General features: G+C 51.2%; 1 protein-coding gene across 2 annotated transcripts; it reads left to right on the forward strand.

The window, feature by feature from the left end:
• Positions 1–8,163: 8,163 nt before the first annotated feature.
• GNPDA1 (glucosamine-6-phosphate deaminase 1) lies at positions 8,164–18,710 on the forward strand. 2 transcript variants are annotated; one of them, XM_037147669.2, is made up of 7 exons: positions 8,164–8,238; positions 9,061–9,190; positions 12,231–12,332; positions 13,936–14,118; positions 15,078–15,262; positions 16,804–16,978; positions 17,564–18,710. In XM_037147669.2, the coding sequence occupies exons 2-7, from the start codon at positions 9,067–9,069 to the stop codon at positions 17,662–17,664; spliced, it is 870 nt and encodes a 289-aa protein (XP_037003564.2). In that variant the 5' UTR covers positions 8,164–8,238; positions 9,061–9,066; the 3' UTR covers positions 17,665–18,710. The 2 variants fall into 2 exon arrangements, with proteins under 2 accessions (XP_037003564.2, XP_037003565.2); XM_037147670.2 differs by having other exon boundaries at positions 16,852–16,978.
• Positions 18,711–22,731: the final 4,021 nt, after the last annotated feature.

Raw genomic sequence — 22,731 nt, forward strand, 5'->3', positions numbered from 1 at the left:
AAGTGAAGGCCACAGACTGCCCCAGCCCTTTACCAACCCAACTACTTAGTTCAGCCAAATCGTTGAGTCTCAGGGGGGCAATGACGAAGATGGGCTCCTTAAGTAAGGCCTATATTGCAACCAATCACTCATAGGCATAGGCAGGTCATAGGCATTAACTCTATGAAAACAGAAGAACACACAGGTTAATTCACATAAAAATCCCCAAACCAGTCTCTGCGCCTGTGAGACTGTCTTTTGGGAAGATATTCCATTGCAAGATCCTTTGCACCTGTAAATTGTACATCTTCGGTAATATCACAAACCTGGTTTCAACTTTCAAATGAAAACAAACTTTCAAGACAATTAGCTGTGCCATTCTGATGTGTAATACTGAGCATTGTGATTTTCCTTGAATTATAATTTTTCTCCTTAAGATCACCCTCACTGTTATTTACAGGGACTACTTTGGGTCCTGCTTTTGATTTTGACTGTTCGTTTGCATAAACACACCAAGAGCAGCCTGGATCACTGATGATCCCTAAGTCTACTTTGCTGGAACTGACACAGGGAACCTTCAGATTGACTTCTCAGTTCGCCCCTCAGGGCACAACCGCAGAGCCACACACCTGCCATCTGGCTTTGTCGGTACCAGTTGTTTCACTCAAATCCTTGAGTCTCCATTGTGCCTACAGGTTCCTTTTTAGCCATCTTTCAGGAAAGCAACCTTCGTTCCTTCCCTAGAAATACTGGCACGAACCGCACAACCAACTAAAGTACCAGGCTTTTCTTGTGGGCTTTCGCTAGCTTCACAGGTCAATCCCAGTTCCTCAGGGCTTTCTGGTAACGACCAGAACTCATACATGCCTCCTTCAGGCGTAACATTCCAGCCAAAGTCCTGGTTAACAAAACCACTATTAAAGACTGGTCTTATTGGTTTTATGCAAAGAAACCTTATGTCATCACTCATTCCTTTAGAATGCCAAATTCTGGAGATCAGGTAGGGAGAAAAATACAAAGCATAATGGAAAATCTTTTTCCCTTCTGATATCCACTAAGATTGCATCTCCATGCTTTATACCTTCCATTACTAACTTCACATAATTCCTTTCCAAAACTTTTGCAAACTTCTACAACCTTTTACACACCCTCTTCTATCTTCACAGCTTCTCACAGCCCTTCAACAACATTCAAAAAACTTCTATAATTTTTTATATACTTCTTCATTTCTATATCTTATACTTTCTTTTGTTCACTTTTTTACAGAGTATGAAGTTTTAACCTTTCTTGGAATCCTCAATTTCCTTTTCAGAGCAGATACACAGCAAAATCCTAAAACACAGAGTTCTGAAACAATACAGGTAGAGACATTCTCTTGCACCGATGCATCCACTGGTGCCTGCCAGAGACATGCTCCTTCAGGCCCGGTCTCATGGCAGAGACATGCTGCTTCGCCTCAGGCTGAAGCACTCGTCAGCCCTAATGACCCTTCCTGGGTCCCAGGTGGCAAAGGCATTCTCCCCAACTGGTTACAGTGACCTTCACTAGGTCTTACAATACAGGTTTCTGATCAGAAACAGAACCACATGTGAGAAATTTGTTTTCCCCATGAAACCAGAAAACAAGTAGTTGAGGTTTCCTTTATTCTAGGTTCAAAACTTTCATATCCTTTCTACATATTTCTACCCATCTAGATTTAACCATCACTCTCTTTTAATATTGGTCCCTTTCCCACACTGGGAAGGACTATACGTAAACTCAGTACTTAAACTCAGTATGTGGCAGCTAAAAGTCCATAGCACTACAGGTACCTTCCACTGAAAGTCCCTAGGTTTGCAGGGACATTTTGCACCTTTCTGAAACTTAGACCTTGCAAATACCCTATAAATCAGATGGTCACTCTTGGACCTCAGTTCATGACCTTCAAAACCAGAGCCATTAATATCAGAACCAGTTACACAGAGAACCTGACTGCTGCAGTGCCCACACAGCAGCAGCATACAGCCCATAAATCAGAAGAGAAGCCTTACCCAGTTCCAAGATGGTGGCACCCATGCACGTGGGATCATCCAACATGGCGGCACCCATGCATGCAGGGTCATCCAAGATGGCGATGCCCATGCATGCTCTGTCCTCCATGGTGGGGCACTCACGTGGCTCATCCATTTTACCCAAAATGGCAGCACCCCGACTCTGTTTCCACCCACCTGGGAAGGTTCCAGGACTCCGGTTTCAGGAGCCCTGGAAGCCCCCAAGGCCCCTTCCACCAGCGGGCAAGGGGACACCACAAAGCCACTCTCTACCCAGTGCGGGTGGTGCACTGAGGCTGCAGTCACCAATGCAGGTGGAGAGCAGGATCTGCCCACCTGTGAAGGTGGGGGCTCTGCAGCTCCATTTTCGGGAGCCAAAGAGGCTCCTGGCAACCTCTGCTGCAGTGGGTGAGCAGAGCTCACTTGCAGAGGCTGCGAATCCGTGGTGGAGACTTCTCCCACTTGCAGGGCAGGAGAAGCCACAGTGGGCCTCACCTCCCCAGAAAGCAGTGTCACCACGGGAGTTACCGCTGTCTGGGGTCCCTCATTCCCTGGGTTCAGGACATTGATGAGGTTTCTTTCCTCATCATCTTTCTCCTCCTGTGACCTACTATCAGGAATGGGTTCTAAGACCGCTTTCTCCTTCTGGACCATTACACGCTTCCCTGTAGAACTACTCATACACTCCCAACAAAGCAAACAAAGGTTCAGAGCAAAAAGAATACAGGTGGCGTAAAGACCAGGTATTTCCCCTGCTATCACCCACAATTCCAGCTCCATTATTGCAAAAGAGCAGTCAGAAACCAAGTTTTCAACCCAAAACACTTTCACATCTCTGCTCCCTTCCCCGTTTCGTTTCCTTTTCACCTTTCCAGGCGTGACTAGGCGGCCGATGCCCTCAAGAGCGGAGAGAAATCCGCAGAGACTGGGAAAATTCCGAAGCCTCACTCTCTCGCACCTGAGGGGGTCGGTCTGCCACGGACAATTACCGTCCCTTCGTGGTCGCCAAAAACTGTTACCGAACAACAAGAGAAGGAGGTAGGGGCAATACAATATTTGGCCCACCTAGGGATGCCCAAAACTGCTATACAACAGGGGCCCCTCCCAAAAACAAAATACTAAAATCTACTGGGCCCTTCTGTCTGCCGCCAATTGGAAAGACATCTCTTAATGCCAGAGATTTGTGAAAAGGAAACAAAATGTTTATTTAATGCTATTCAGGCCTAATGCCACCACTAAAATATCAAAGTCCTTTAGGTTGTACACCCACACAGCGCTCCCTTCTCCCACTGTCCCAACTCCGGGTACCGTAAATCAGGAAAAGAGCACACGTCTGTATTGCAGGCCTCTGGCACCATCAGCTGTGTCACCATGCAGGCAGGATCTCGAGTTAATCCAAAGTACTGTGGTACCCTCTCATGGTCCACTGGCAAGAGTCCTTTGTACCCAGTTCCAGTCAAAGTCTCTGCTGCTTTTCAGGCCCTACGGCCAAAGGGGGCCCTTCATGTCTCGGAGCCAGTCCTTTCCAAGCTCTCACACAGGCCTTCTCACTCAGGAGTCCCTCGTTACCTTCCTGAGTCCAAACCCTTCTCACTCAGGAGTGCAGACTTTAGTTACATCCTCCTGAGTCCAAGCCTTTCTCACTCAGGAGTGTAGACCTTAGTTACATCCTCCTGAGTCCCCCAAGTTCCATCCTGAGTCCCTGCTCACTACCTTCTCCCTGGCTCCAAACTTGGCCACTCCTATTTAACATATCTATGAAACCAGTTAAAGGTTATAGATATGTTAAATAACCATTCCTCCAGAGGTTAGCTCCAAAACTATTGCTATGCAAAATAGCTCTCAATGGCCTGGCTCCATTCATCCCTTCCCCCTGGGGGGGGGGGGCCGTGAGGACATCTTATATGTCTCTCCAATATTTCCCATACACTTTGAATTCTGGACACCATTCCAAATCCTTTTTGGGGGGCCCCCCTTGGCTGCACCCTGTATCATTACCACTTATCACACACTCGGTTCTGAATGCTTTACCAGTGTCAGCTAATTTAATCCTCATAACAACCTCATGCAGTTGCTACTATTATCCCCATTCTACAGTTGAGGAAACCGAGGCACTGAGATTAAGAAAGTGCCCTAGCTAATAAGTGGTCAGTACAGAATCTGAACCCACTGGGCTCCAGACCCAACCCTCTGAAACACGTGGGACTTCGGCTTTACTTACAAGGCACTGAGCTATGGGAAAAGTGCAAAGGTCAGTGAGATGCAGCGCCTGTTCACGGAGGTAAGACATGGCCTCAGGTTATCAGAAGGTAGAAGACAGCGAGTAAAGTAACAGGAAGAAAGGCGCAGGGAAAGCCTCGGCAGGGCATTCCACGTACAAGGGGAGGGCAGCACAGGGTGGGGGTGGGGGAGCGGAGTGGGGTGTCTCCGGCGGGTCACAGGATGCACTGCCAGGCACAAGGGAGAGATGAGTTGAATCCTCTGCCCACTATCCACTCCACTTGCGGAATTTTCCCGTGTATTAGCTGTCTATTGTTCCCTAAGCAAATACTGTAAATTGGAAGCTTAAAAAGAAAGGTGTTTTTTTTTTTTTTTTTTTAACTCACAGCTTCTGTGGGTCGGGAATTCAGGAGCAACTAAGCTGAGCGATTCTGGTTCAGTGTGTCTCATGAGATTTCACACCGGATGCCAGCCGGGCCTGCAGTCCTCCGAAGGCTCTGCCTGGGGCTGGAGGACCCACTTCCAAGCCGGCTGACTCACACGACTATTGGAAGATCTCATTTTCTTGCCACCTGGGCTTTTCCACTTTCTCAGGAAGTAAAATATCTTCTCAGAAGCCATCCTTTGACTTCAGTGGCCAGAATGAGGTTACCTGGCCACCCCTAGGGGAGAAGCTGAGAGAGTGTTTGACTTTCCAGCTCCCGCAAGGAAAGCAAGGGAGAAGGGAGGCTGGGGCTGGCTGCTGGGTTGGCATCACCTGGGACTACCCATCATGGCCAGGGGCAGGGAGGGCTCTAATTGGTAGGGTCAGGTCCATCACACCCACTTGAACCCATGAACCAAGTAGGATTTGGGGGGCAAAGGAGCAGAGGGTTTGCTCAAAGCAAGGGTGTATTAGGAAATACAAAAACATTCAGCCACCCAAGAGGTGCAAAATGTCCCACCGAATGGATAAACTCATAATTCTTTGAACTAGGAAGTCAACTTTAGTTCTAAAATCAGAGGACGGGAAGGTGAGTGCAGGTGATGGCTGAAACCCAGGTGTTGGGGGCTGGGATAAGCCTGAAACAGGCTGATACAATCAGACCTGAGAGATACGCCTTGAATGGCAGGATGTTGCAGTCAGGAGCCATAAACCCCCCCCCCCGACATGCAGGTAGCACACCAATCAGTGCCTTGATCACGCGCCCGCCATGCACCCCCCGGCCAATCGCAGGCTAGAGCACGCCTTGAAGCCCCCTATCCACTGCGTTTCCTCTACTACCCTCCTCTATATAACTCCCTCCATTTTGAAATAAAATTTGCAGCTTGATCAGAATCTTTTGTCTTGCTGCCATTCTTCGCGCCTCCTGTCCCATCCCCCTTCATCCGTTACAGGTATATCGGCGGACCCCGTTGACTGCCTCGCGGACCGAGGCAACTGGCGCCCAACGTGCGGCCCCGCTGATCGCCTGTGCGGACCGCTGTCCCCTTCGATCGCAGCGTTTCGCCCGGCTCACGCGGCTACTCGGCCGCGCGCCCGCATTCCCAGAGGACCCCCGTTCCCCGACAGCGGCATTTCAAAGGTAAGACGCAGCCATGGGACAGGCATGCTCACAACATGATTTGTTCGTTGCTCAATTAAAAGAGTCTCTCAAGGTGCGCAAGATAAGAGTTCATAAAAAAGATTTGAATTCCTTTTTCACTTTCGTTTTTAAAATCTGCCCATGGTTTCCTCAGGAGGGTAGCATTGACTCCCGCGTCTGGCGCCGTGTAGGCGACTGTCTAAATGACTATTATAAGGTTTTTGGCCCCGAGACTATCCCTATAACTGCCTTTAACTATTATAACCTCATAACAGACATCCTTAAAAACCACAATCATTCCCCTGACATACAGCGCCTTTGCAAAGAGGGGCAAGAAATTCTCCGCAGTCACTCCCCGGCCCCCTCCAAAGCCCCCTCAGTCCACGGCCTTCCCGACGTTCGTGCTGACTCGCTTTCGCGACCTCCCTCACGAGCGCCTTCAAACTGCCCTTCTGTCTCCATCCGAATAGATACAGACCCTCAAGTCCCTTCTCTGTACCCTCCCCTTCAGGAGTTCTGTTCCTCTGCTCCGCCCCCCAATTCCCAGGACCCCGGCGACAAGTTAAACCCCTCTGAACAGGCAGAGTTAGAGGACGAGGCCGCTCGCTACAATAATCCTGACTGGCCACCGCTCGTGGCGGCAGTCCTTCCGCCATTCAAACCGCCTCCTTATAGTACCTCTCACGCACCCGCCGCCGCCATTTCGCCTTCAGCGCATGGCGCGCCCGCCATTCCGCCCGCGGCGTGCAAGGCACCCCCTATGCCTCTAGCTGTCTCCACCAACATATCAGCCCTGAATATCACCGAACAAAACTGCACCCTCAGCATACCCTTTAGAGTTCAGCCTATGCTCTTTGACTCCTCCCCTTGTATCTATAAAGGTTCACAAAATAATTCTTTTGATATTTCTGTTGGTTTCGCTAGTTTTACCAATTGTAGCCACACGCTTAATTACAGCACATCCCTCTGCCCTGGCCCAGGGCGAGCATTCGTATGTGGTAATAACCTAGCTTTCACCGCCCTGCCCTGCCAGACCCCGTTGACTGCCTCTCGGGCAGAGGCACCCAGGCACCAGGTGGGAGGGGTGTGAAGGTCAGGGAGAGAGCATTCCAGGGTTACAGAAAGGACAGGAAGAGGAAGAGGTAATCGCGGCTACCCAGGAATGCCAAACTATGCTAATCTTTCACTTAATACTAATAGCCACATGAGGTTAGTTTTACTTAATTTTCACTAAATCCCTGTGTTCCAGAAAAGAAAATCGAGAGCTAGAGAAGTTGAGTCATTTTGCTTGAGTCACTCAAGCAGTGGAGACTGGCTAGGACAGTGTTCAGATCCAGGTCTTTCCGTTTAGACCTCAGGCTGATTCCAGAGCTTCCGGGCTTAACAGGGACACTGCCCTGGTTCTCTACGGAGAAGAAACAGACCCTCGTTAAGTCACATGAAGTCACTCCTCTGCAAAGATCTGAAGGCAGCTGCTGCATACCAGGCCCATGTTATCCCATGCGCTTGAAGATTGGAGTTGGAATCTCACTGTGAAACATCTGCAATCCTCCTGCTGAGCTGAGATTTCTGACCGAATTCAAAACAAACTGTACCAACACTGAGGCCAAAGGATACGCCCTCCGACCGTAGAGGGATTAGCTCCACCGCCTGTCTCATCCGGGTCTCACCAGACTAAACGAACCTTCCCGAAGCTGGTCTGGAGCTGCAGCTGGGCCAAGGGGAGGGGTGACCCCGGGGGCTGTGCGCACAGGGGAGTCGCGGGAACGGGAGAGCGGGAATGGGAGAACGAGGCTGCCTAGCTGGTGGTGGGTGGCGTGGGTGGTGCGTTCCCGCTGCTGTAAAATGTAAGTTATGTTCAAGGAAAAACATTTAGAATGTAATCTAAACTATTTACCTTGAGGTGGAGAGACCAGGGACCTATTTTTTCTCCAGTATGAGCTTTAAAAAAAACAGAAAAGAACGAAGTATATTTAAAACAATACAATAGTTGTAATATCGAGGTAAAATAAGTGGCATCTTAAAAAAAAACAAACAAAAAAACAAAGAAACTGGAGGCAAAGCCAGGCCCAACCCCGGGAGACTCTAAGGCAGGGATTCTGCTCCTCCTTCCTGCCCCCGGCCCCCAGCACTAAAACCCAGCTCTAGCCCCCGGGCCCTGGTACTGCATTCCTGGGAGCGACGCGAGCCTCCAAGTCTCCACCCTCCTGAGCAAAATAACGTCTCCATGGCCCTCGGGCTGCGCGCCCCAGGCCTGCACTAGAGGGGGGCGGGGGGCGCCCAGGGGGTCGAAGGCAGCCGGCTAGGAGGGGCCTGACCCGAGTCCACCCGGCGGAGTCGGCCCCGTGGGCGGTGCCTGGCACCGCGTGACCCGCGGCCCCGTGACCCGCGCGGGGCGGGCCAGGCCAGCCTGCGCTGTTGCTGCCGCAGCGGGAGGTGTCTGCGTAAGTGGGGAGCCCGGCTACCGAAGACCCTCTTCGCGGGCAGGCGCGGGCGGGGTCCGGGTGCTGCCCTAGCCTCCAACACCCCAGGACTGGTACCCCGGTGATCCGCTGGGACCCCACCCCCAGATAGGGCCGGAGGGGCGATGGAAGCACCCCCGCATCCCACCCACCGCCAGTTCGGTCACTTCCGCCCGGGCCTTCCCACTCTGAGCGCAGTGCGGGGGAGCAAACACCCTCCCTTCAGGAGCGATTACCTTACCTCTCATGCACTTTGGGGGAAACTGAAGCTGCACAAGCGAGGCCGGCTGGCGGCAGCACACCTCTCCCATACGGAGAGAAAACATCTCCAGCAAAGCACATGGCCTCCCACCTGCCCTAGTGGCCCACCATAAACCCTCGGCTCCTCTGTAGCTTGAGCTCCTGCGTGGACAGTATCCAGCGGGTGGGGCTGGAGGGGTAAGGAAGAGGGGGATGGGCCGAGCTACAAGATCGTGGCCAAAGTATTGAATACTGTGGTTACATGCATTCTGTCTCTTAATGCTCACTGTCGTGAAATTTGTTAGGCAGGTGCTTTTGTCCCCTTTTTCCCATAAGAGAACTCAGTCTCAGAGAACTTGGGTCCTTAGACCAAGATCCTGCAGTAGGTAAATGAAGGAATCGAGATTAGACCCGGGTCTGTGCCGCAGCGGCACCTCCTGGTGGGGTGGAGACACTGGGCCCAGCTGTCAGTTCCTCTGTGAACTGGAAGTTAGTGCCTTCCTCCCCTCCATCCCTTTCTCCCCACCGTTACCGCTGAGACCGTTTGTCACCTGCCGCCTGCAGGTCGAAATGAAGCTTATTATCCTGGACCACTATTCTCAGGCCAGCGAGTGGGCCGCCAAATACATCAGGAACCGCATTATCCAGTTTAACCCAGGACCAGACAAGTACTTCACCCTGGGGCTCCCCACTGGTGCGTTGTGGGATGGAGAGGGTGCCATGGTTTGGAGGTGGGGGGGAGAGTAGGTATTAAGGGATTTCAGGGGGCCAGTAGGTGGGCTCGCTCAGCCAGGGGACTGGAAGGAGGAGGGCTCTGAGTTACTGGTGCTGTGAGTGGACAAGCCCCCTGCCTCCGGGACGTGTAAAACGGGGGCCCAGCTTCCCTTATGAGCTGGCTCAGATACTGCCTGCTCTGCAGACTGCCGGAGCAGGAAGAACTTGACTGTTGGCTACTTCCTAAGTAGCCCTGGTAGGCGTGGGCTCCTTAGCACGATTAAGTCCCAGTGCCTTTAGGCAAACGTTTAGCGTCATGACAAATTTCTCTCTGCGTCTGGAGTGCTGCCAGCAAGTCCCACTCTCCTTGGGGCATTGAGGAGATAGTCTCTCAAAGCATTTTCTGTGGGGCTTGGTTAAACACAGGACCTACGTGAAAACCGTCCCAGTTTCTTTGGGAAAAATCAGAATGTTGTCTTTATAGGAAGATATTTTGACTCCAGCTCCTCAAAGCAAATGTCCCAGCTCTTTCTTTCAGAAGTGGGGTGGGTTTGTCCCAAAGGCCCAGCCGCTAGAGCAGGGGTCTTCAAGTCTTTTCTGTGGGTGGCCAAATAGTAAATAATTCACACTCCACTGGCCATACAGCCTGTGTAGCAGCAACTTAACTGTGTCCTTATAGCTCACAAGCAGCCATAGGCAACCCATAAGTGGATGAGCATTGATCAAAATCTTATGGACACTGACGTTTTAGTCTGCATAATTTTCATGTCACAAAATAATCTTTTAAAAAAGATTTTGTTTCTTTTTAGAGAGGTGAAGGGAGGGATACAAGGAGAGAAACATCCATTTCTTTCTTGTGCACCCCCTACTGGGAGCCCACCGTGCATCCCAGGCATGTGCCCTCAGTGGGAATCAAACCGGCAACCCTTGGCTCACCTGCAGGCACTCAGTCCACTGAACCACGCCAGCCAGGGCAATATTCTCCTGATTTTTAAAAACCTTTAAAAATGTAAAAAAAAAAAAAAAAAAACCATCCTTCGCTCATGAGAGCTGTACAAAGACAGCAGCAGGCTGGATCTGTCCTGTGGGCTGAGTTTGCCAACCTCAGCACTGGAGGTTTGTGGGAGCGGTGTCTGCCAGCTCTTGTGAAACCACCAGTGCCTCGGGCCATGCTCGGGCTGCACGAGTGTCCTGTTTTCTCGCTGGGTCAGGGTGCGGGTCAGAGTCAGGGCTCCTGCTGAAGCCCTCCCTAGTTCCCGTGAACTGCAGGATCAGATCCGAGCTCCTCAGAGTGGCATTCAGGGCCTTCCACAGCCTGGCCCTTTCTGACTCACACACAAACCAGCATGCCATTTCCACACAGGTTCTTTGGAACCTTCCTTCTGTTCAATGAAGCTTTGGACAGCGTTTCTGGGTCCACAGAAACCAACTCTGGCTAACTGAAACGGAAAAGGAATTCATTGGCTAGATATTGGGGAGCTCAGAGAATTGAGGGGGAGGCTAGAGGTTTGGAAAAGGGACAAGACAGTAAATGAAGGAGCCCAGGGGAAGGACAGGGAAGCTGTGTGGCAAAGGCTGTTGTAGATGCTGGCGATATAGCAATGAACAAAAAAGACAAATTTCTGCTGTCCTGAAGCTTAAATTATAGTGGAGGAGAGCGATAATAAACAAGTTAATGAGCAAAGTATAGAGTCTGTTAAACGGTGATACGAGGGAAAAAAACCAGTGGACGAGGAAGGGGGTCAGGGAGGTGTCCTGGCAGGGACGGGGTTGCAGTGTGGACGTGCTGGCCAGGAAGACCTGAGAAAACTTTGAGTGGAGGCCTGAAGAGGTGAGATGTAGCCATGCAGACCCCTGAAGGAAGAACACTGCTGCCAAAGGAGTGTGCAAAGGCCCTGGGGTGGAATTGCTTGGAGTAGGATGAGTAAGGCAGGGAGAGGTAGCCAGGAACCGGGTTACGCAGAGCCTTTGTTAGGATTGGTTATTATTCCAAGGGAAATGAGAAGTTGTTGGTGGGTTACAGAAAGAGTCGTCTGGTTTGGGTGGGGGTCTTTCAACCTTTTTCTCTTAAAAATTTCAAATATTCAGGAAAACGGAAGGGGTAGCTAGTACTGTACTGTTGACTTAGATTCACCAATTATTAACATTTTTGTCACATTTGTATTCATTTCATCTGGTTTATGTTCTATCTACACACACATGAATTTTTTTCTGAATTAATTGAAAGTAAGTTCTAGACATCTTGACACTTTACTGCTAAATCCTTCAGCATCTATCTCCTCAGTTAAGGACATTTTCTTATCGAGCCACAATACCATTATCACACCTAAGAAAATTAAAAATCATCCCACAATGCAATATAATATACAGGCTGTATTAAACATTTTTTTGTAATTGTCCACATTTACCTTTTATAACAAAAAGTCCAATGTCCCATCTGGCCGCCTGCTAATCTTTAGTCTTGTAGTCTGCAGCGGTCCCTCGGTCTGTGTGTGTATGTGTGTGCCTGTATGTGTTTTATAACTTTTTAATGTGTTTTATGACTGACTTTAATAAGACTCATCCTGGAAGTTCGCTGCTCCCTGGGGACGTTTCCCTGAACCCTCAGGCAGCCTGTGCTTCTCCGTGGCACGGCTGACGTTACAGCTTCTCGTCCCCACTCCGAGCCCTTCCGGGGTGGCTGCTGGGCCTCCTGCTCCTCCGCGTCCCTGTCACGCACATAGTAGTTGCTCAGGGAGTGTCGTGTCAGTAATTGAGTCTGATGTGCACTCGAGCACTAATTACAGTCATTTCGGTCATCAGCGTGCTGCACACTGGGGATCTAGCAGTGAACGAAACAGACACAGCTCTGCCCCTCTGGAGCTTATGGTCTGCTGGGGACACAGGAGGGGTAAACAAGCAATCGATGCATGACAGGACTGGAGCATTTAGGGGGATCTCAGATGCGACTCATTCCCGGGTGCCCTCTGGGCTTCTGGGAGCTGGGGCTGGAGGGCATTCGTGGCTGTGGTCTCTTGTAGGGAGCACCCCACTTGGCTGCTACAAGAAGCTAATTGAGTATTATAAGAATGGAGACCTGTCCTTCAAATATGTGAAGACCTTCAACATGGATGAGTACGTGGGTGAGTCTTTCCCTTTCGATCCTTACCTGATTCCGGGAGAGTTTGTCCTCCTCCCCTCGCAGGCTGAGCCCTGGAGAGGAGCCCAGATGTCTCAGGAAACCTGTGACATTTGGCGATACCCATCTCTTCCAGTCTTTGGTTGACTTGGCTGTAAAATGGGGCTAACAGAACTGACCTCATAGGCCATAAACATTAAATGATAGAACAGATGTGGAAGCCCCGAGTTTAAAGCAAGCACTTAAAAAATATTCGGGCATTTTCTCCTCTGCCTCCTCCCCAGTTCCACGGCGTTTCTTTATAGAACAGGTGATGGGAAGCAGGATGGTGGCTGGGGTGTGTCCCCACGTCTGTGTCTAGACAGACGCTCTCCAGTGCTTACCCTCTAGTGCCCCTGCCTGTCAGGGACGTTGGGAGGGGAGTGAGACCGGTGTCCTTCCACTACTGGAAAATTCGCCGTGGTCTTCTGTTGCCTCCTTCTCTGACCCCCACCCCGTAATCTTTAATGGCTTCACTTGAAAAAAATTTTTTAATTTGTAGCAAAGTACACATAACGTGAAGTGTACCACCTTAACCATTTTTGTACAGTCGGTAGTGTTCAGCATGTGCAGTTGTTGCTGAACCACCGTCCACAACTGTGACCATTCTGTGGAATGGAACCTCAGCACCGTGGAGCACCAGCTCCCCACCTCCCGCCCCGCCGTCTCACTGTCTGCGTCGCACACTCTTGGCCTCACTGCACCGGGCTCATCTGGCATTTCATCTTTTTTTTTTCTTTTTTTTAATATTTTATTATTTATTTATCTTTAGAGGGGAAGGGGGGGAAGGAGAGAGGGAGAGAAGCATCAATGTATGGTTGCCTTTTTGTGCGTCCCCTGCTGGGAACTGGCCTGCAGGGAACTGGCCTGCAACCCAGGCATGTGCCCTGACTGGGCCGGCATCTCATCTTTTTGTGCCTGGCTTAGGGTCATTCAACATAACGTCCTTGAGGTGCATCCATGGTATAGCAGGTGTCAGAATTTCCTTCCTTTTTAAGGCTGACTATGAACATTCTCAATGTTATTAAACATTAAAGACTTACTGTAAACATTCTTTTTCTTCTTGGATGAAAAAAATCTCTTTTGAGAAGCCCTGAGATAATTCTGACACCTGGTGTTCGGGCCGGGGTCCAGGGTGAGCAGGTACCCCGGGGTGAGTGTGTGGTTTGGAGGTACAGGGTGAGGGGTGCGCCTGCTTGCTTTCCAGATGGGCCTCACCTCACCCACAGGTGCCCAGGCCGCCTGCAACAGCCCAGAGTAACCCTGGCCCCCAGCCTGTGGTCATTCCCTTGTGAAAAGGAGGTCAGAGCGAGGCCACTCCTCAGGCCTCTGGTGTGAAGCTGCTCAGGCCCAGTCCTGCAGTCATGGGTGGTGGCGGTGGCTAGACACTTAGGGGCATCAGTCCAGCCTGTCCCCAGGGGTGAGAGTCAGAGGGCTGGCGCCCAAGGCTCCCTGCCTGGCATTCCCCTGAGAGCATCTGTGGGGGTCCAGGGACATCCTGGCAGCCCCCTGGGGAGGAAGGCTGTGGTTTAGCCTGGGCAGGACTGAGCGTGGCCATGGCCCCACAGGTCTTCCTCAGGACCACCCAGAGAGCTACCACTCCTTTATGTGGAACAACTTCTTCAAGCACACAGACATCCACCCAGAAAACACCCACATTCTGGATGGGAACGCGGCCGACCTGCAGGCCGAGTGTGATGCCTTCGAAGAGAAGATCAAGGCTGCAGGCGGGATTGAGCTGTTTGTGGGAGGTGAGCTCGGCACTGCGGTGTCCAGGCCAGCCCCGGCCTGGTCGGCATGTGTGCCTATCTCGGGCGGCTGCTTCTCTCTGTGCCAGTGCCAGCACCAGGCCCTCGTTACCCTGGGGAGGCGGGGAGGCAGAGGGGCCCCCCAGCCTCCTGCCCTGGTTCTGCTCGGCAGCTGTGCGACCGTGGTACCTCCTCTCCTGCGCTTCAGTGCTATGTGTGTAAATGGAGGGCATTGACTTTGGGTTCTGCGGGTCTGTCTCCCAATCGTAAAGTTTTACAGCTCAGTCATGACAATTATCTAAACAGTTAAAAGCACAGGCTCATGTAGTTCCAGAAGATTCCATACTCAGCCCATGCACGCCATAGATAGCCAGGTGGACTCCAGGGAGTGTTTGTGATTCGCCCACGGTTAGCTGGCCAGAGTAGTGGGACAAGGCAGGCCCTTGCTCCCCCCTGGGCCGCCCTCTCATACTGCCGTCTGTTGCTAGCTCTGGGGCCACTCACAGGGCTGTGAAGCTGGACTCCTTTTTACTGCTCTGAGTTTACCTTTACTTAGGGATGGGGAGAGGCCAGGGACGCTCACGTTCTGAGACTGTGTAGACTTGGCAGCCCCTGTCCAGGCCGTGTGCGTGTGTGTGTGTGTTACTCGCTGTGACTCTGTCCGGGTAGCGGGACCTGACTATTGGCAGGAAAGAGAGGGAGGGTGTGCCTCAATGATCAGGGGAGGCGGAAGCTATTTGGAGTGCCCCTTGCTTAGCTTTTTGAGGATGGTAGCAAGTTCCCAATGGGCAGGAGGGGGTGGAGGGGAAAATCACGTGCTTTATGCACCTGCCCAGGAGTGAAGGAGGGCAGAGACAGGGTTTTCAGGGAGTTCTACAGACCCCGGGGGCGGGGGAGTGCCACCCTGGCAGCCATGGGTCCCTGACACTGACAGGGCTGCCCTGACCGTCTCTCCTGGGCAGGCATCGGCCCCGACGGACACATTGCCTTCAATGAGCCAGGCTCCAGTCTGGTGTCCAGGACCCGTGTGAAAACACTGGCCATGGACACCATCCTGGCCAACGCTCGGTTCTTCGATGGAGATCTCGCCAAGGTGCCCACCATGGCCCTGACGGTGGGCGTGGGCACTGTCATGGATGCCAGAGAGGTAAGGGCACAAGGGGTCCATAGGCCTTTGCTAGAGGGTTGACTGGTCTTTTTGTTCAAAACTTGTAACTGCGCAGGTACCCCCTAGACACACTTGTATTCAAAATCGAGATATAACTAGGAATAAGTCCTGACTGACCCTGCACAGTTTCTCCTTCCTCTTTGGCGTGAACTGCTGTTCCCAGTGTGAGGCGGCTCCTCTGGGCACCGGCAGCCTGGGAGACCGCAGGCGCTCTGGCCTCTGCCCGCGTACCCAGAGGGGCTTCTCCAGGCAGAGGGGCCCAGCGCCCCTGACAGCTGGGTGTGAGGGGCCCTCCGGGTCCAGGCAGTCGGCAGAGGGTGTTTGAAGGGAGCCCCGCCCGTGGCCCCAGGATGTTTGTGGTCATCGTGCTGCATTCAGGGATTCATAAATGTGGGAAAGTGGGATTGAAATCTAAGTGTCCTAAACTGAACTTAGCAAGATTTTCCCTAGAAAGTTGGGTAACATTTGAATTTTTTGTGGTTCCGTTTTTTCTTCCTGGGGTATATTTAGTGAGAAGCATGTTTTAGCTCTAAGCTGCTTTGCCCAAGTCTGTAAATAAACATCTAAGCCAGTGAAAAAGGTTCTGTCTCAAGTGAAATGTGTGATGGCGCCAGGTCTCTGCTGGGTCGCCTTAAACCAGAGCCTGGGGTGGGCACTGCTGGTCCTGGGCTTGTGGCTTATGAGCCCACCCTTGTGTTAGTGTGCCCGAACCCGAGAGAGCCGGGGCTGGAAATCAGGAAATTCTCTCTCTCCTCCAGAATTAGCTCTGGGGTCCTGAACAGAGTCATGGTCTCTCTATGCCTCCGTTCCTCAGCTTTTGAGAAAGGAGTAGTAAGTCCGGTTTGCAGCTCCGTGGTACAACTGAATTACAATGAAAGGAAATTCACAGAGCTGAGAGCTTTACAATCACCGGCTGCCACTAGCTTTCTTGGTATTGTAACTGTTGAAGAGAGCCTGTGCCCTTGTTTTAGTTAAACAAGAAGCATCACTCCAAGCCACATTAGCAGGTCTAATACTCGGAACTGAGAGTGACCAGGTTCAGGCACAGCCTTGTTGGGACTGGACCTTACTAACTCAGGTGACTCTCAGCAGCATCACATGGGACCCGTCTTTTGTTTGTGATGTGAAAGCTCGCCCAGCCTGGGCCCCCTAAGAACCCAGTGTCAGGACTGTTGGGGCGAGAGATGGGCCTGTGTGCAGCACATCTGTGCACAGGGACTCGCAGACACCACCAGTGGGGCCGGGAGGCGCGGTGGCCCGGAGGCAGGGACATGTGCTTAGGGTCTGAAATGAGCTGGGGCAAGTTACTTACCCCTGCCCCCCAACCCCAGCGCCTCTCCTTATCATAGACCAAGGGGGTAACGATGCCCCCCCCCCCAACTACCTGTGACAGCACAGGGCAGCCTGGAGCACAGTGTGCGCTGCACACGAGCTGCTCGCGACGGTATGAAGAACAGTGTAGTCCTTACAGCCCCGGCTGGAGGCGCCCCCTCCACCCCGGGCTTGTTCTCCGGCCCCAGGTGATGATCCTCATCACAGGCGCTCACAAGGCGTTCGCTCTGTACAAGGCCATCGAGGAGGGCGTGAACCACATGTGGACCGTGTCCGCCTTCCAGCAGCACCCCCGCACCGTGTTTGTGTGTGATGAGGATGCCACCCTGGAGCTGAAGGTGAAGACCGTCAAGTATTTCAAAGGTGAGGCGGGGGGGGGGGGGGGGGTCAGGGAGCAGGTGGCCCGGTTCAGGACGTGCGGCAGTGAGAGGTGGAGCTAGTGGTCGTGCTCTGGGCACGTTAATCATCGACTCTGGGTCTCATACAACGCAAACCCCATCTTGGAGTACAGTCCTGTCTCATCGTCCCTGCCCGTGTGGGCTGTTTCTGGAGAGCTGTTTGCTCGGAGGAGGAGGAAAGAAAACGTGAGCCTCGGGGCACCTGCCAGCTCGCACAGGCCTTTCCTGCGGGTCTTCTGTTCTTCCACCTAAACGGACACATGGCCTTAAGCAAACGTGTGCAAGAACCTCATTTCCTGAGCATAAAAATTTGGAATTTGTTCTTTGCTTGAAAGATTAACCTTTTCATGGTCATCCTAGAGGTGGCATTTACCGAGTCCTGGGGACCCTCCCCCTAGGCCGAGGGCGTTGGGTCGCTTGGGGCATGAAGGAGGGAAAATGACGCATGTCGGTTCTAGGACTAAGTCTGAGAGCTCCTGGACATGATGGCTGGTGGTCGTGGAACTCTGCCCTGACCTGCATTGACTACTTGTTTTCGATTCTGTTGTAGGTTTAATGCTTGTTCATAACAAGTTGGTGGACCCCTTGTACAGCATCAAAGAGAAGGAAACAGAGAAAAGCCAGTCTTCTAAGAAACCGTACAGCGATTAGCCTGCGCTAACCCTGCTGTCAGAGACCTCCTGAAGACAGACTTGGGTTTCTTCCACCCAGTGTGATTACTCCAGGTTAATGACTGAACTTACTGTTCCCGGGGGCATGGCGTGAGGTCCGGTGCTGGAGTTTAGCCACGGGAAAAGTGACTTGTTGTAACAATCAGGGAAAAAAATCTCTCCATAATTTTGATACCTGCTCCACAGAAATTAGGGGTTTTTAGTTTTTTGTTCTGCCTGACACTTCACACGTATCACACACTCCTGTCGGGAGTTCCTACCATCATGCAGAGATTCTCATTTCGGGGGAACAGGGACATGTGGTACTGGACAAAGCCTCTTTGGGGGGCTGGAGAGCCCCTCTTGAGCAGCCTCCCCCCCACTTGAGAGTCACTGTTGCAGGTGAGTGAACAAATCCTCAATGTCTACAGTCAGCATAAGGGGCAGTCCCTGGGTCAGCAACAAGCGCCAGGCAAGGAATTCGGTCACTTACCTCCTTTCCTCAGTTCTCTCTGTCAATTGGCCTTTCCGTGAACTCAGAGGACTCCTTGGGGGAGGATTTGGGAGGATAGGGCTAAGGAGAAGGCTTTGCTGATCAACTCAGAGCCTCAGGGGGCCCGGAGACGTCAAACGCCCTCCCTCAGGGACCCTCCAGCGCCGAGAGGAAGCCGGAGGCCCTTTTCCCACTGGAGCCCTGTGTTCTTGTCCCCAGGTCTCACAGTGGCTCCCCATCTTAGACCGATCGGTGTGAAAATCGCTGGGGCCATGGACACTGGCGCACTTCTAGTGTGGTGCTCGGCCAGGGGGACAGGGCCTGGGGCAAGCAGTGCCGTTATGAGTTTGGTCCCAACATGAGTGCCACATTCTCCTGCCTCCCTAGGGGCTGAGTGCCCAGACCACACACATGCTCCTGAAGTCCTTTCCCGCCTCAAACACCCTGCCCGGCCGGCCCCTTCCATCTGTGATTGTGCTGTCGTTGTATTCTAAGCTAATAGATCAATGTTTACAATGTGACATTTTCTATTAAATCCAGTATTTTCAAATGTGTCATTTGTGCACTTCCCTCACTGACAACCTCCCTACCTCCCCCCTCCAAAAAAAAAACCCAGAAGGCAGCCTGGGTTCAGACGTATTTGGGGAACAGCCGGTGGACACAGCCGCCCCCCGCCCCCGCTGCCCGCCAGCACTGCAGGACGCCTCGGTCGTAGTGGCTGTTGGTCTTTTTCATTTACTGGGGGAAAACCAAAATATTTCCTAAAAATGAAGCTCCTGTGTGAAAAATGACAGGAATGAACAGCAGTAAACTGCCATGGTCTAGTTGTACTTGGGAGCCAGACGAGGATACGGCTATTAGAAATAAGGCAGACCTGTGACCAGGAGGGATCTAGAAACTGCATGGCATGGAAAGTAGGTTTGGGTTTTGGGAGTTTTTTTAGTTAAAAATCAATATAATGGAACGTCTTGGGTCAGTATAACCAGTTGAAGTTGGGAGAAGGGTTTAATTTTATTACCAGTAATGCTGACATTTACACATGCTCATAAACTCGCCTCTTCTGATGTAAATTCAGTGCTTTGTATTAAGCTCACTGTGGGGTTGTGCGACTCCTCACCACAACCCATCTCTCCCCACAAAGCCCCTACTGCTACCCCAGCCCAGGCGACCCCCAGTGGGCTCGTTTATAGGCTTCCGTCTTCCGGACGTCTCACGTAAAGGGAGTCCCACGGCATGGCGTGTGGGGGCAGGCTTCCGCCCAGCATGTGTTTGAGGTTTCTATAACATGGACCAGTAGTCCGTTCCTTTTTATTGCTGAAGAGTATTCCATTATGTGAATATGCCGTCTTATTTATCCAGCAAAAAAGGGATTCATTTTAAGGAGGTATGTTATAGGAAAAGTTGTATTAGAATGAAATGAGAAAGGATTTAGTGACGACAGCCAAACTGGACATGTCTGCATGAACGCAAGACCTTAGAAAGGTCGGTTTCTGCCCTCTCCCCCCCCAACCATTCCCTACACCCGGATGCAACCATACATTGGTGTTTCTCTCCCTCTCTCCTTCCCTTCCCCTCTAAAGATAAATAAATAAAATATTAAAAAAAAAAAAAAAAAGAAAGGTCGGTTTCTCCTGGGCCTATGTTACCCTGGTGGCTCAACAGCTGTGTCTTCCTGCTACAACCAGCTCCCCTGTGGATCCTGGGCCAGCCTGGGCCTCTGACACCATGCAGAGCTCCTGAGACAGGGGCTCACCTTGTATTTTGAGCACGGATCACAGTGGGCCTGGAATGTCTTCTTGCCAGAAGATAAAGGTGCTTTAAAAAATGAGGCAGTATTGAGAGGACAAAGCAGCCTGTTCACTGCAGCTCCCACTGGCCAGGTTGTGACAAACTGATCAATAAAGAAATATTAAATAGAGCTAAGTAGAAGTTTAGTCTGAAACCTCAGGTCTGATACCCAAAAAGGAAAAAGATAATGGAGTTGTATTTCAGGAAGCGTGGATAGAATGTGTTTCAAGTTCCAGTGAGTGGCAGCATGTTGACGTCAATGTGTCATCTCTTCTATTAAATCTATTTATAAAGCAGAGGTGGATACAAGAGCCTGGCCCCCTCCCCCAGATGTCTCTAGGGCTCACTCCCTACCTTCCTCAGATCTCTGCTCAAACGCCAGGCATCGGACCATCCCTGGCCCTCCAACACTGAGCAGCAATCCCGATTCCCTCACCCCTCCCTGCTCTGCTTACTCAGAATCTTTCCACAGGGCATGATTTTGTTTCCCACTAAATGCAATCTTCATGAAAGCAGACTTTAAATACTGCTCTACCCTGTCCCTATCAGTGCTCTAGAAGGCACCCAAAACTAGAGATCATATGCAATAACAAGGGGGGGAAATAACATATTATATAATAATGGATTAGACAATTGGCCTACGGAGATCCAACTGCAAATTTGATGCCTCTTTCCTGGGAACCAAGACCCTCACTGTGATAGATGCTAGTGAAGCATGCGTAAGTTGCCAATAGGGTATCCTGTGACAGAATATCACAGGAGTGATGCTAAGTTATGTAACAATGTGTAGGTAAAACAGAACGCAGTGATCTGAACCTCCAGGAAGCCCTTAAAACCAGTGGGCAAGCACACCATATTACCCTAGTCCACTCCGTCTCCTAGAAGACGAATGCACATGGTCTCCAGCCTCCAACCCCTCCTCCCCCAGCCTGCTTCACAGCTGATGACCTTGAAAGCAGAAGCAGTCGGGAAAGAACAAGCTCCCGCCATCACACACACCAGCCAGCCCTGCCCCCATACTCTGCCTTCTTCCTGATACTTGCTCCTTGGCCAGTCCCTCCACTTGCACACTAGACGTCATCTTCTCTCGCCTCCTTGAAGGCCCAGCTCCAGCAAGACTCTCACCTGCAGCATCAAATTGTCCTTTCCTGGATCACTCCTATGAGTGTACAAAACAGGATTTAAAAACAAACCTCTACTCTGTTTGCCCCCTCCTGTAATAGCCTCATTTTCTGATCCCCTTTACTGCAAAATTTCAGGAGTTACAATATTCTGGCTCTAATCTTCCCATCCTACATATGGGAAGATTCCCAATACGCATAAGCTATACCTTCTGTAATTGTCTCACAGTTCCTGGATATTCTGTACCTCCCCCATCCCCACCATTCCTTTTTCTCTTTAAATTTCAGTTTGGGGTATTTCTAAGGAAAGCTCATTCTTTCCTTGATTGCATTCAGCCTACTAATGAGCCCATCAAAGGCATTCATTTCTTCCTATTACTTTTTTCCTAATGCTTTCTTTTAGCATTTCTTTTTGATTCTTGGAGTTTCTGTCTTTTGCTTATGTTAGTCATCTGATTTGGCATGTTGTCCCTCTTCCATCAGAGACCTTAGCATAGTCATCACAGTTACTTTAAATTCCTTGTCTGATAACCCTTAAACTCTCCGCCGTATCTGAGTCTGGTTCTGGTGCGTGCTTTGTTTCTGCAGACGGCTTTCCTGCCTCTTAGCATCCTTGTAATTTGTGCTGGAAGGCAGACCTGATGTATTGGGTAACAGGAACTGAGGTAAATAGGCCTTTGGTGTTGTTAGGTCAGAGTCGTTCAAGAAGCCAGACCCATACAGCGAGCTAAGGAACAGGGTTTACTGTGGGGGAAGGAGTGAGTGGAGCCAACCAAGGGAGGCTGGGGAGCCGACCAAGGGAGGGAGCTCCGTTGCCCTTGGGGTGGGGTTTTCAAGGGCAAAAGCCACAGGTGGGGTGACTGGGGTGTTAGCGTCTGATTGGTCATTCTGGGCTGCTGGGTCGAGGTGTTGGGATATCATTGGCTGGGGCTAGTCGCTGTGAGTGTTTCTGCTGACCACTGTGCTGTGTACCCCGTGTCGCCTCTGGGTACTGCTGCATCCCTTTGTGCCAGGCAAGCTGACCACAATCCTATCCATGCGTCTGTCTGTCCTGCGTGGGGTCGGCCTACCTGAGTCCGTCCAGAATGAGGGTTTACATTTATGTGGCTAGCATCTAGCCTGCGCTTAATGTCTACTGTAGGTGTCAGAAGCTTCAGTTGGCTTGTTTTTATCTCTACTGTTGTCTTTGGGTTTCCCTAGAAACTCCGTATAACAGTCTGTTCTACAGCTCTCTCAAGAGCTGTGATCTGCTGTTATCATCCTGGAGCCTTACTGATGGTACAGTATGAGGCAGAAGCAGCATTCGATAATCTTATGGTTAAATCTGTTTGGGGGGTTTGTTACTGTATTTAGTGGGCTCAAGGCCCTGGGATGAGACCTTCAAAGCCTTTTGGCCTTTTCCCCCTCTTATGTGAGACAGGAAGGCTGGAGGGGACTCAAGCCACCCCATTGCCCTTCCTATTGGTCACAGAAGGCTCCAGCCCTGAGGGCAGCCTTCTGCCATGGAAACAAACTTTGAGGGTATTTCAAAATGGCTACATGGGAATTTCCACCATCTTTACAGTGAGAACCTGGGGAACTTATGGAGGTAAAACCCGCTAAGGTATAGGGGACCCCTAAAACTAGTTCCCAGGAGTTTTAACTCTCAGGCTAGTCCATACTCAGC

Source organism: Artibeus jamaicensis, unplaced genomic scaffold, assembly GCF_021234435.1.
Source record: "Artibeus jamaicensis isolate MK-2021 breed Jamaican fruit bat unplaced genomic scaffold, CSHL_Jam_final contig_456, whole genome shotgun sequence".
NCBI lineage: Eukaryota > Metazoa > Chordata > Mammalia > Chiroptera > Phyllostomidae > Artibeus > Artibeus jamaicensis.

Excerpts from the sequence above, each read along its gene's own strand:
- GNPDA1 (XM_037147669.2), top strand. The coding sequence starts at position 9,067 with ATGAAGCTTATTATCCTGGACCACTATTCTCAGGCCAGCGAGTGGGCC. Across the intron at positions 9,191-12,230 it reads CACCCTGGGGCTCCCCACTG|GGAGCACCCCACTTGGCTGC; the intron begins GTGCGTTGTGGG and ends GGTCTCTTGTAG. Across the intron at positions 16,979-17,563 it reads GACCGTCAAGTATTTCAAAG|GTTTAATGCTTGTTCATAAC; the intron begins GTGAGGCGGGGG and ends ATTCTGTTGTAG.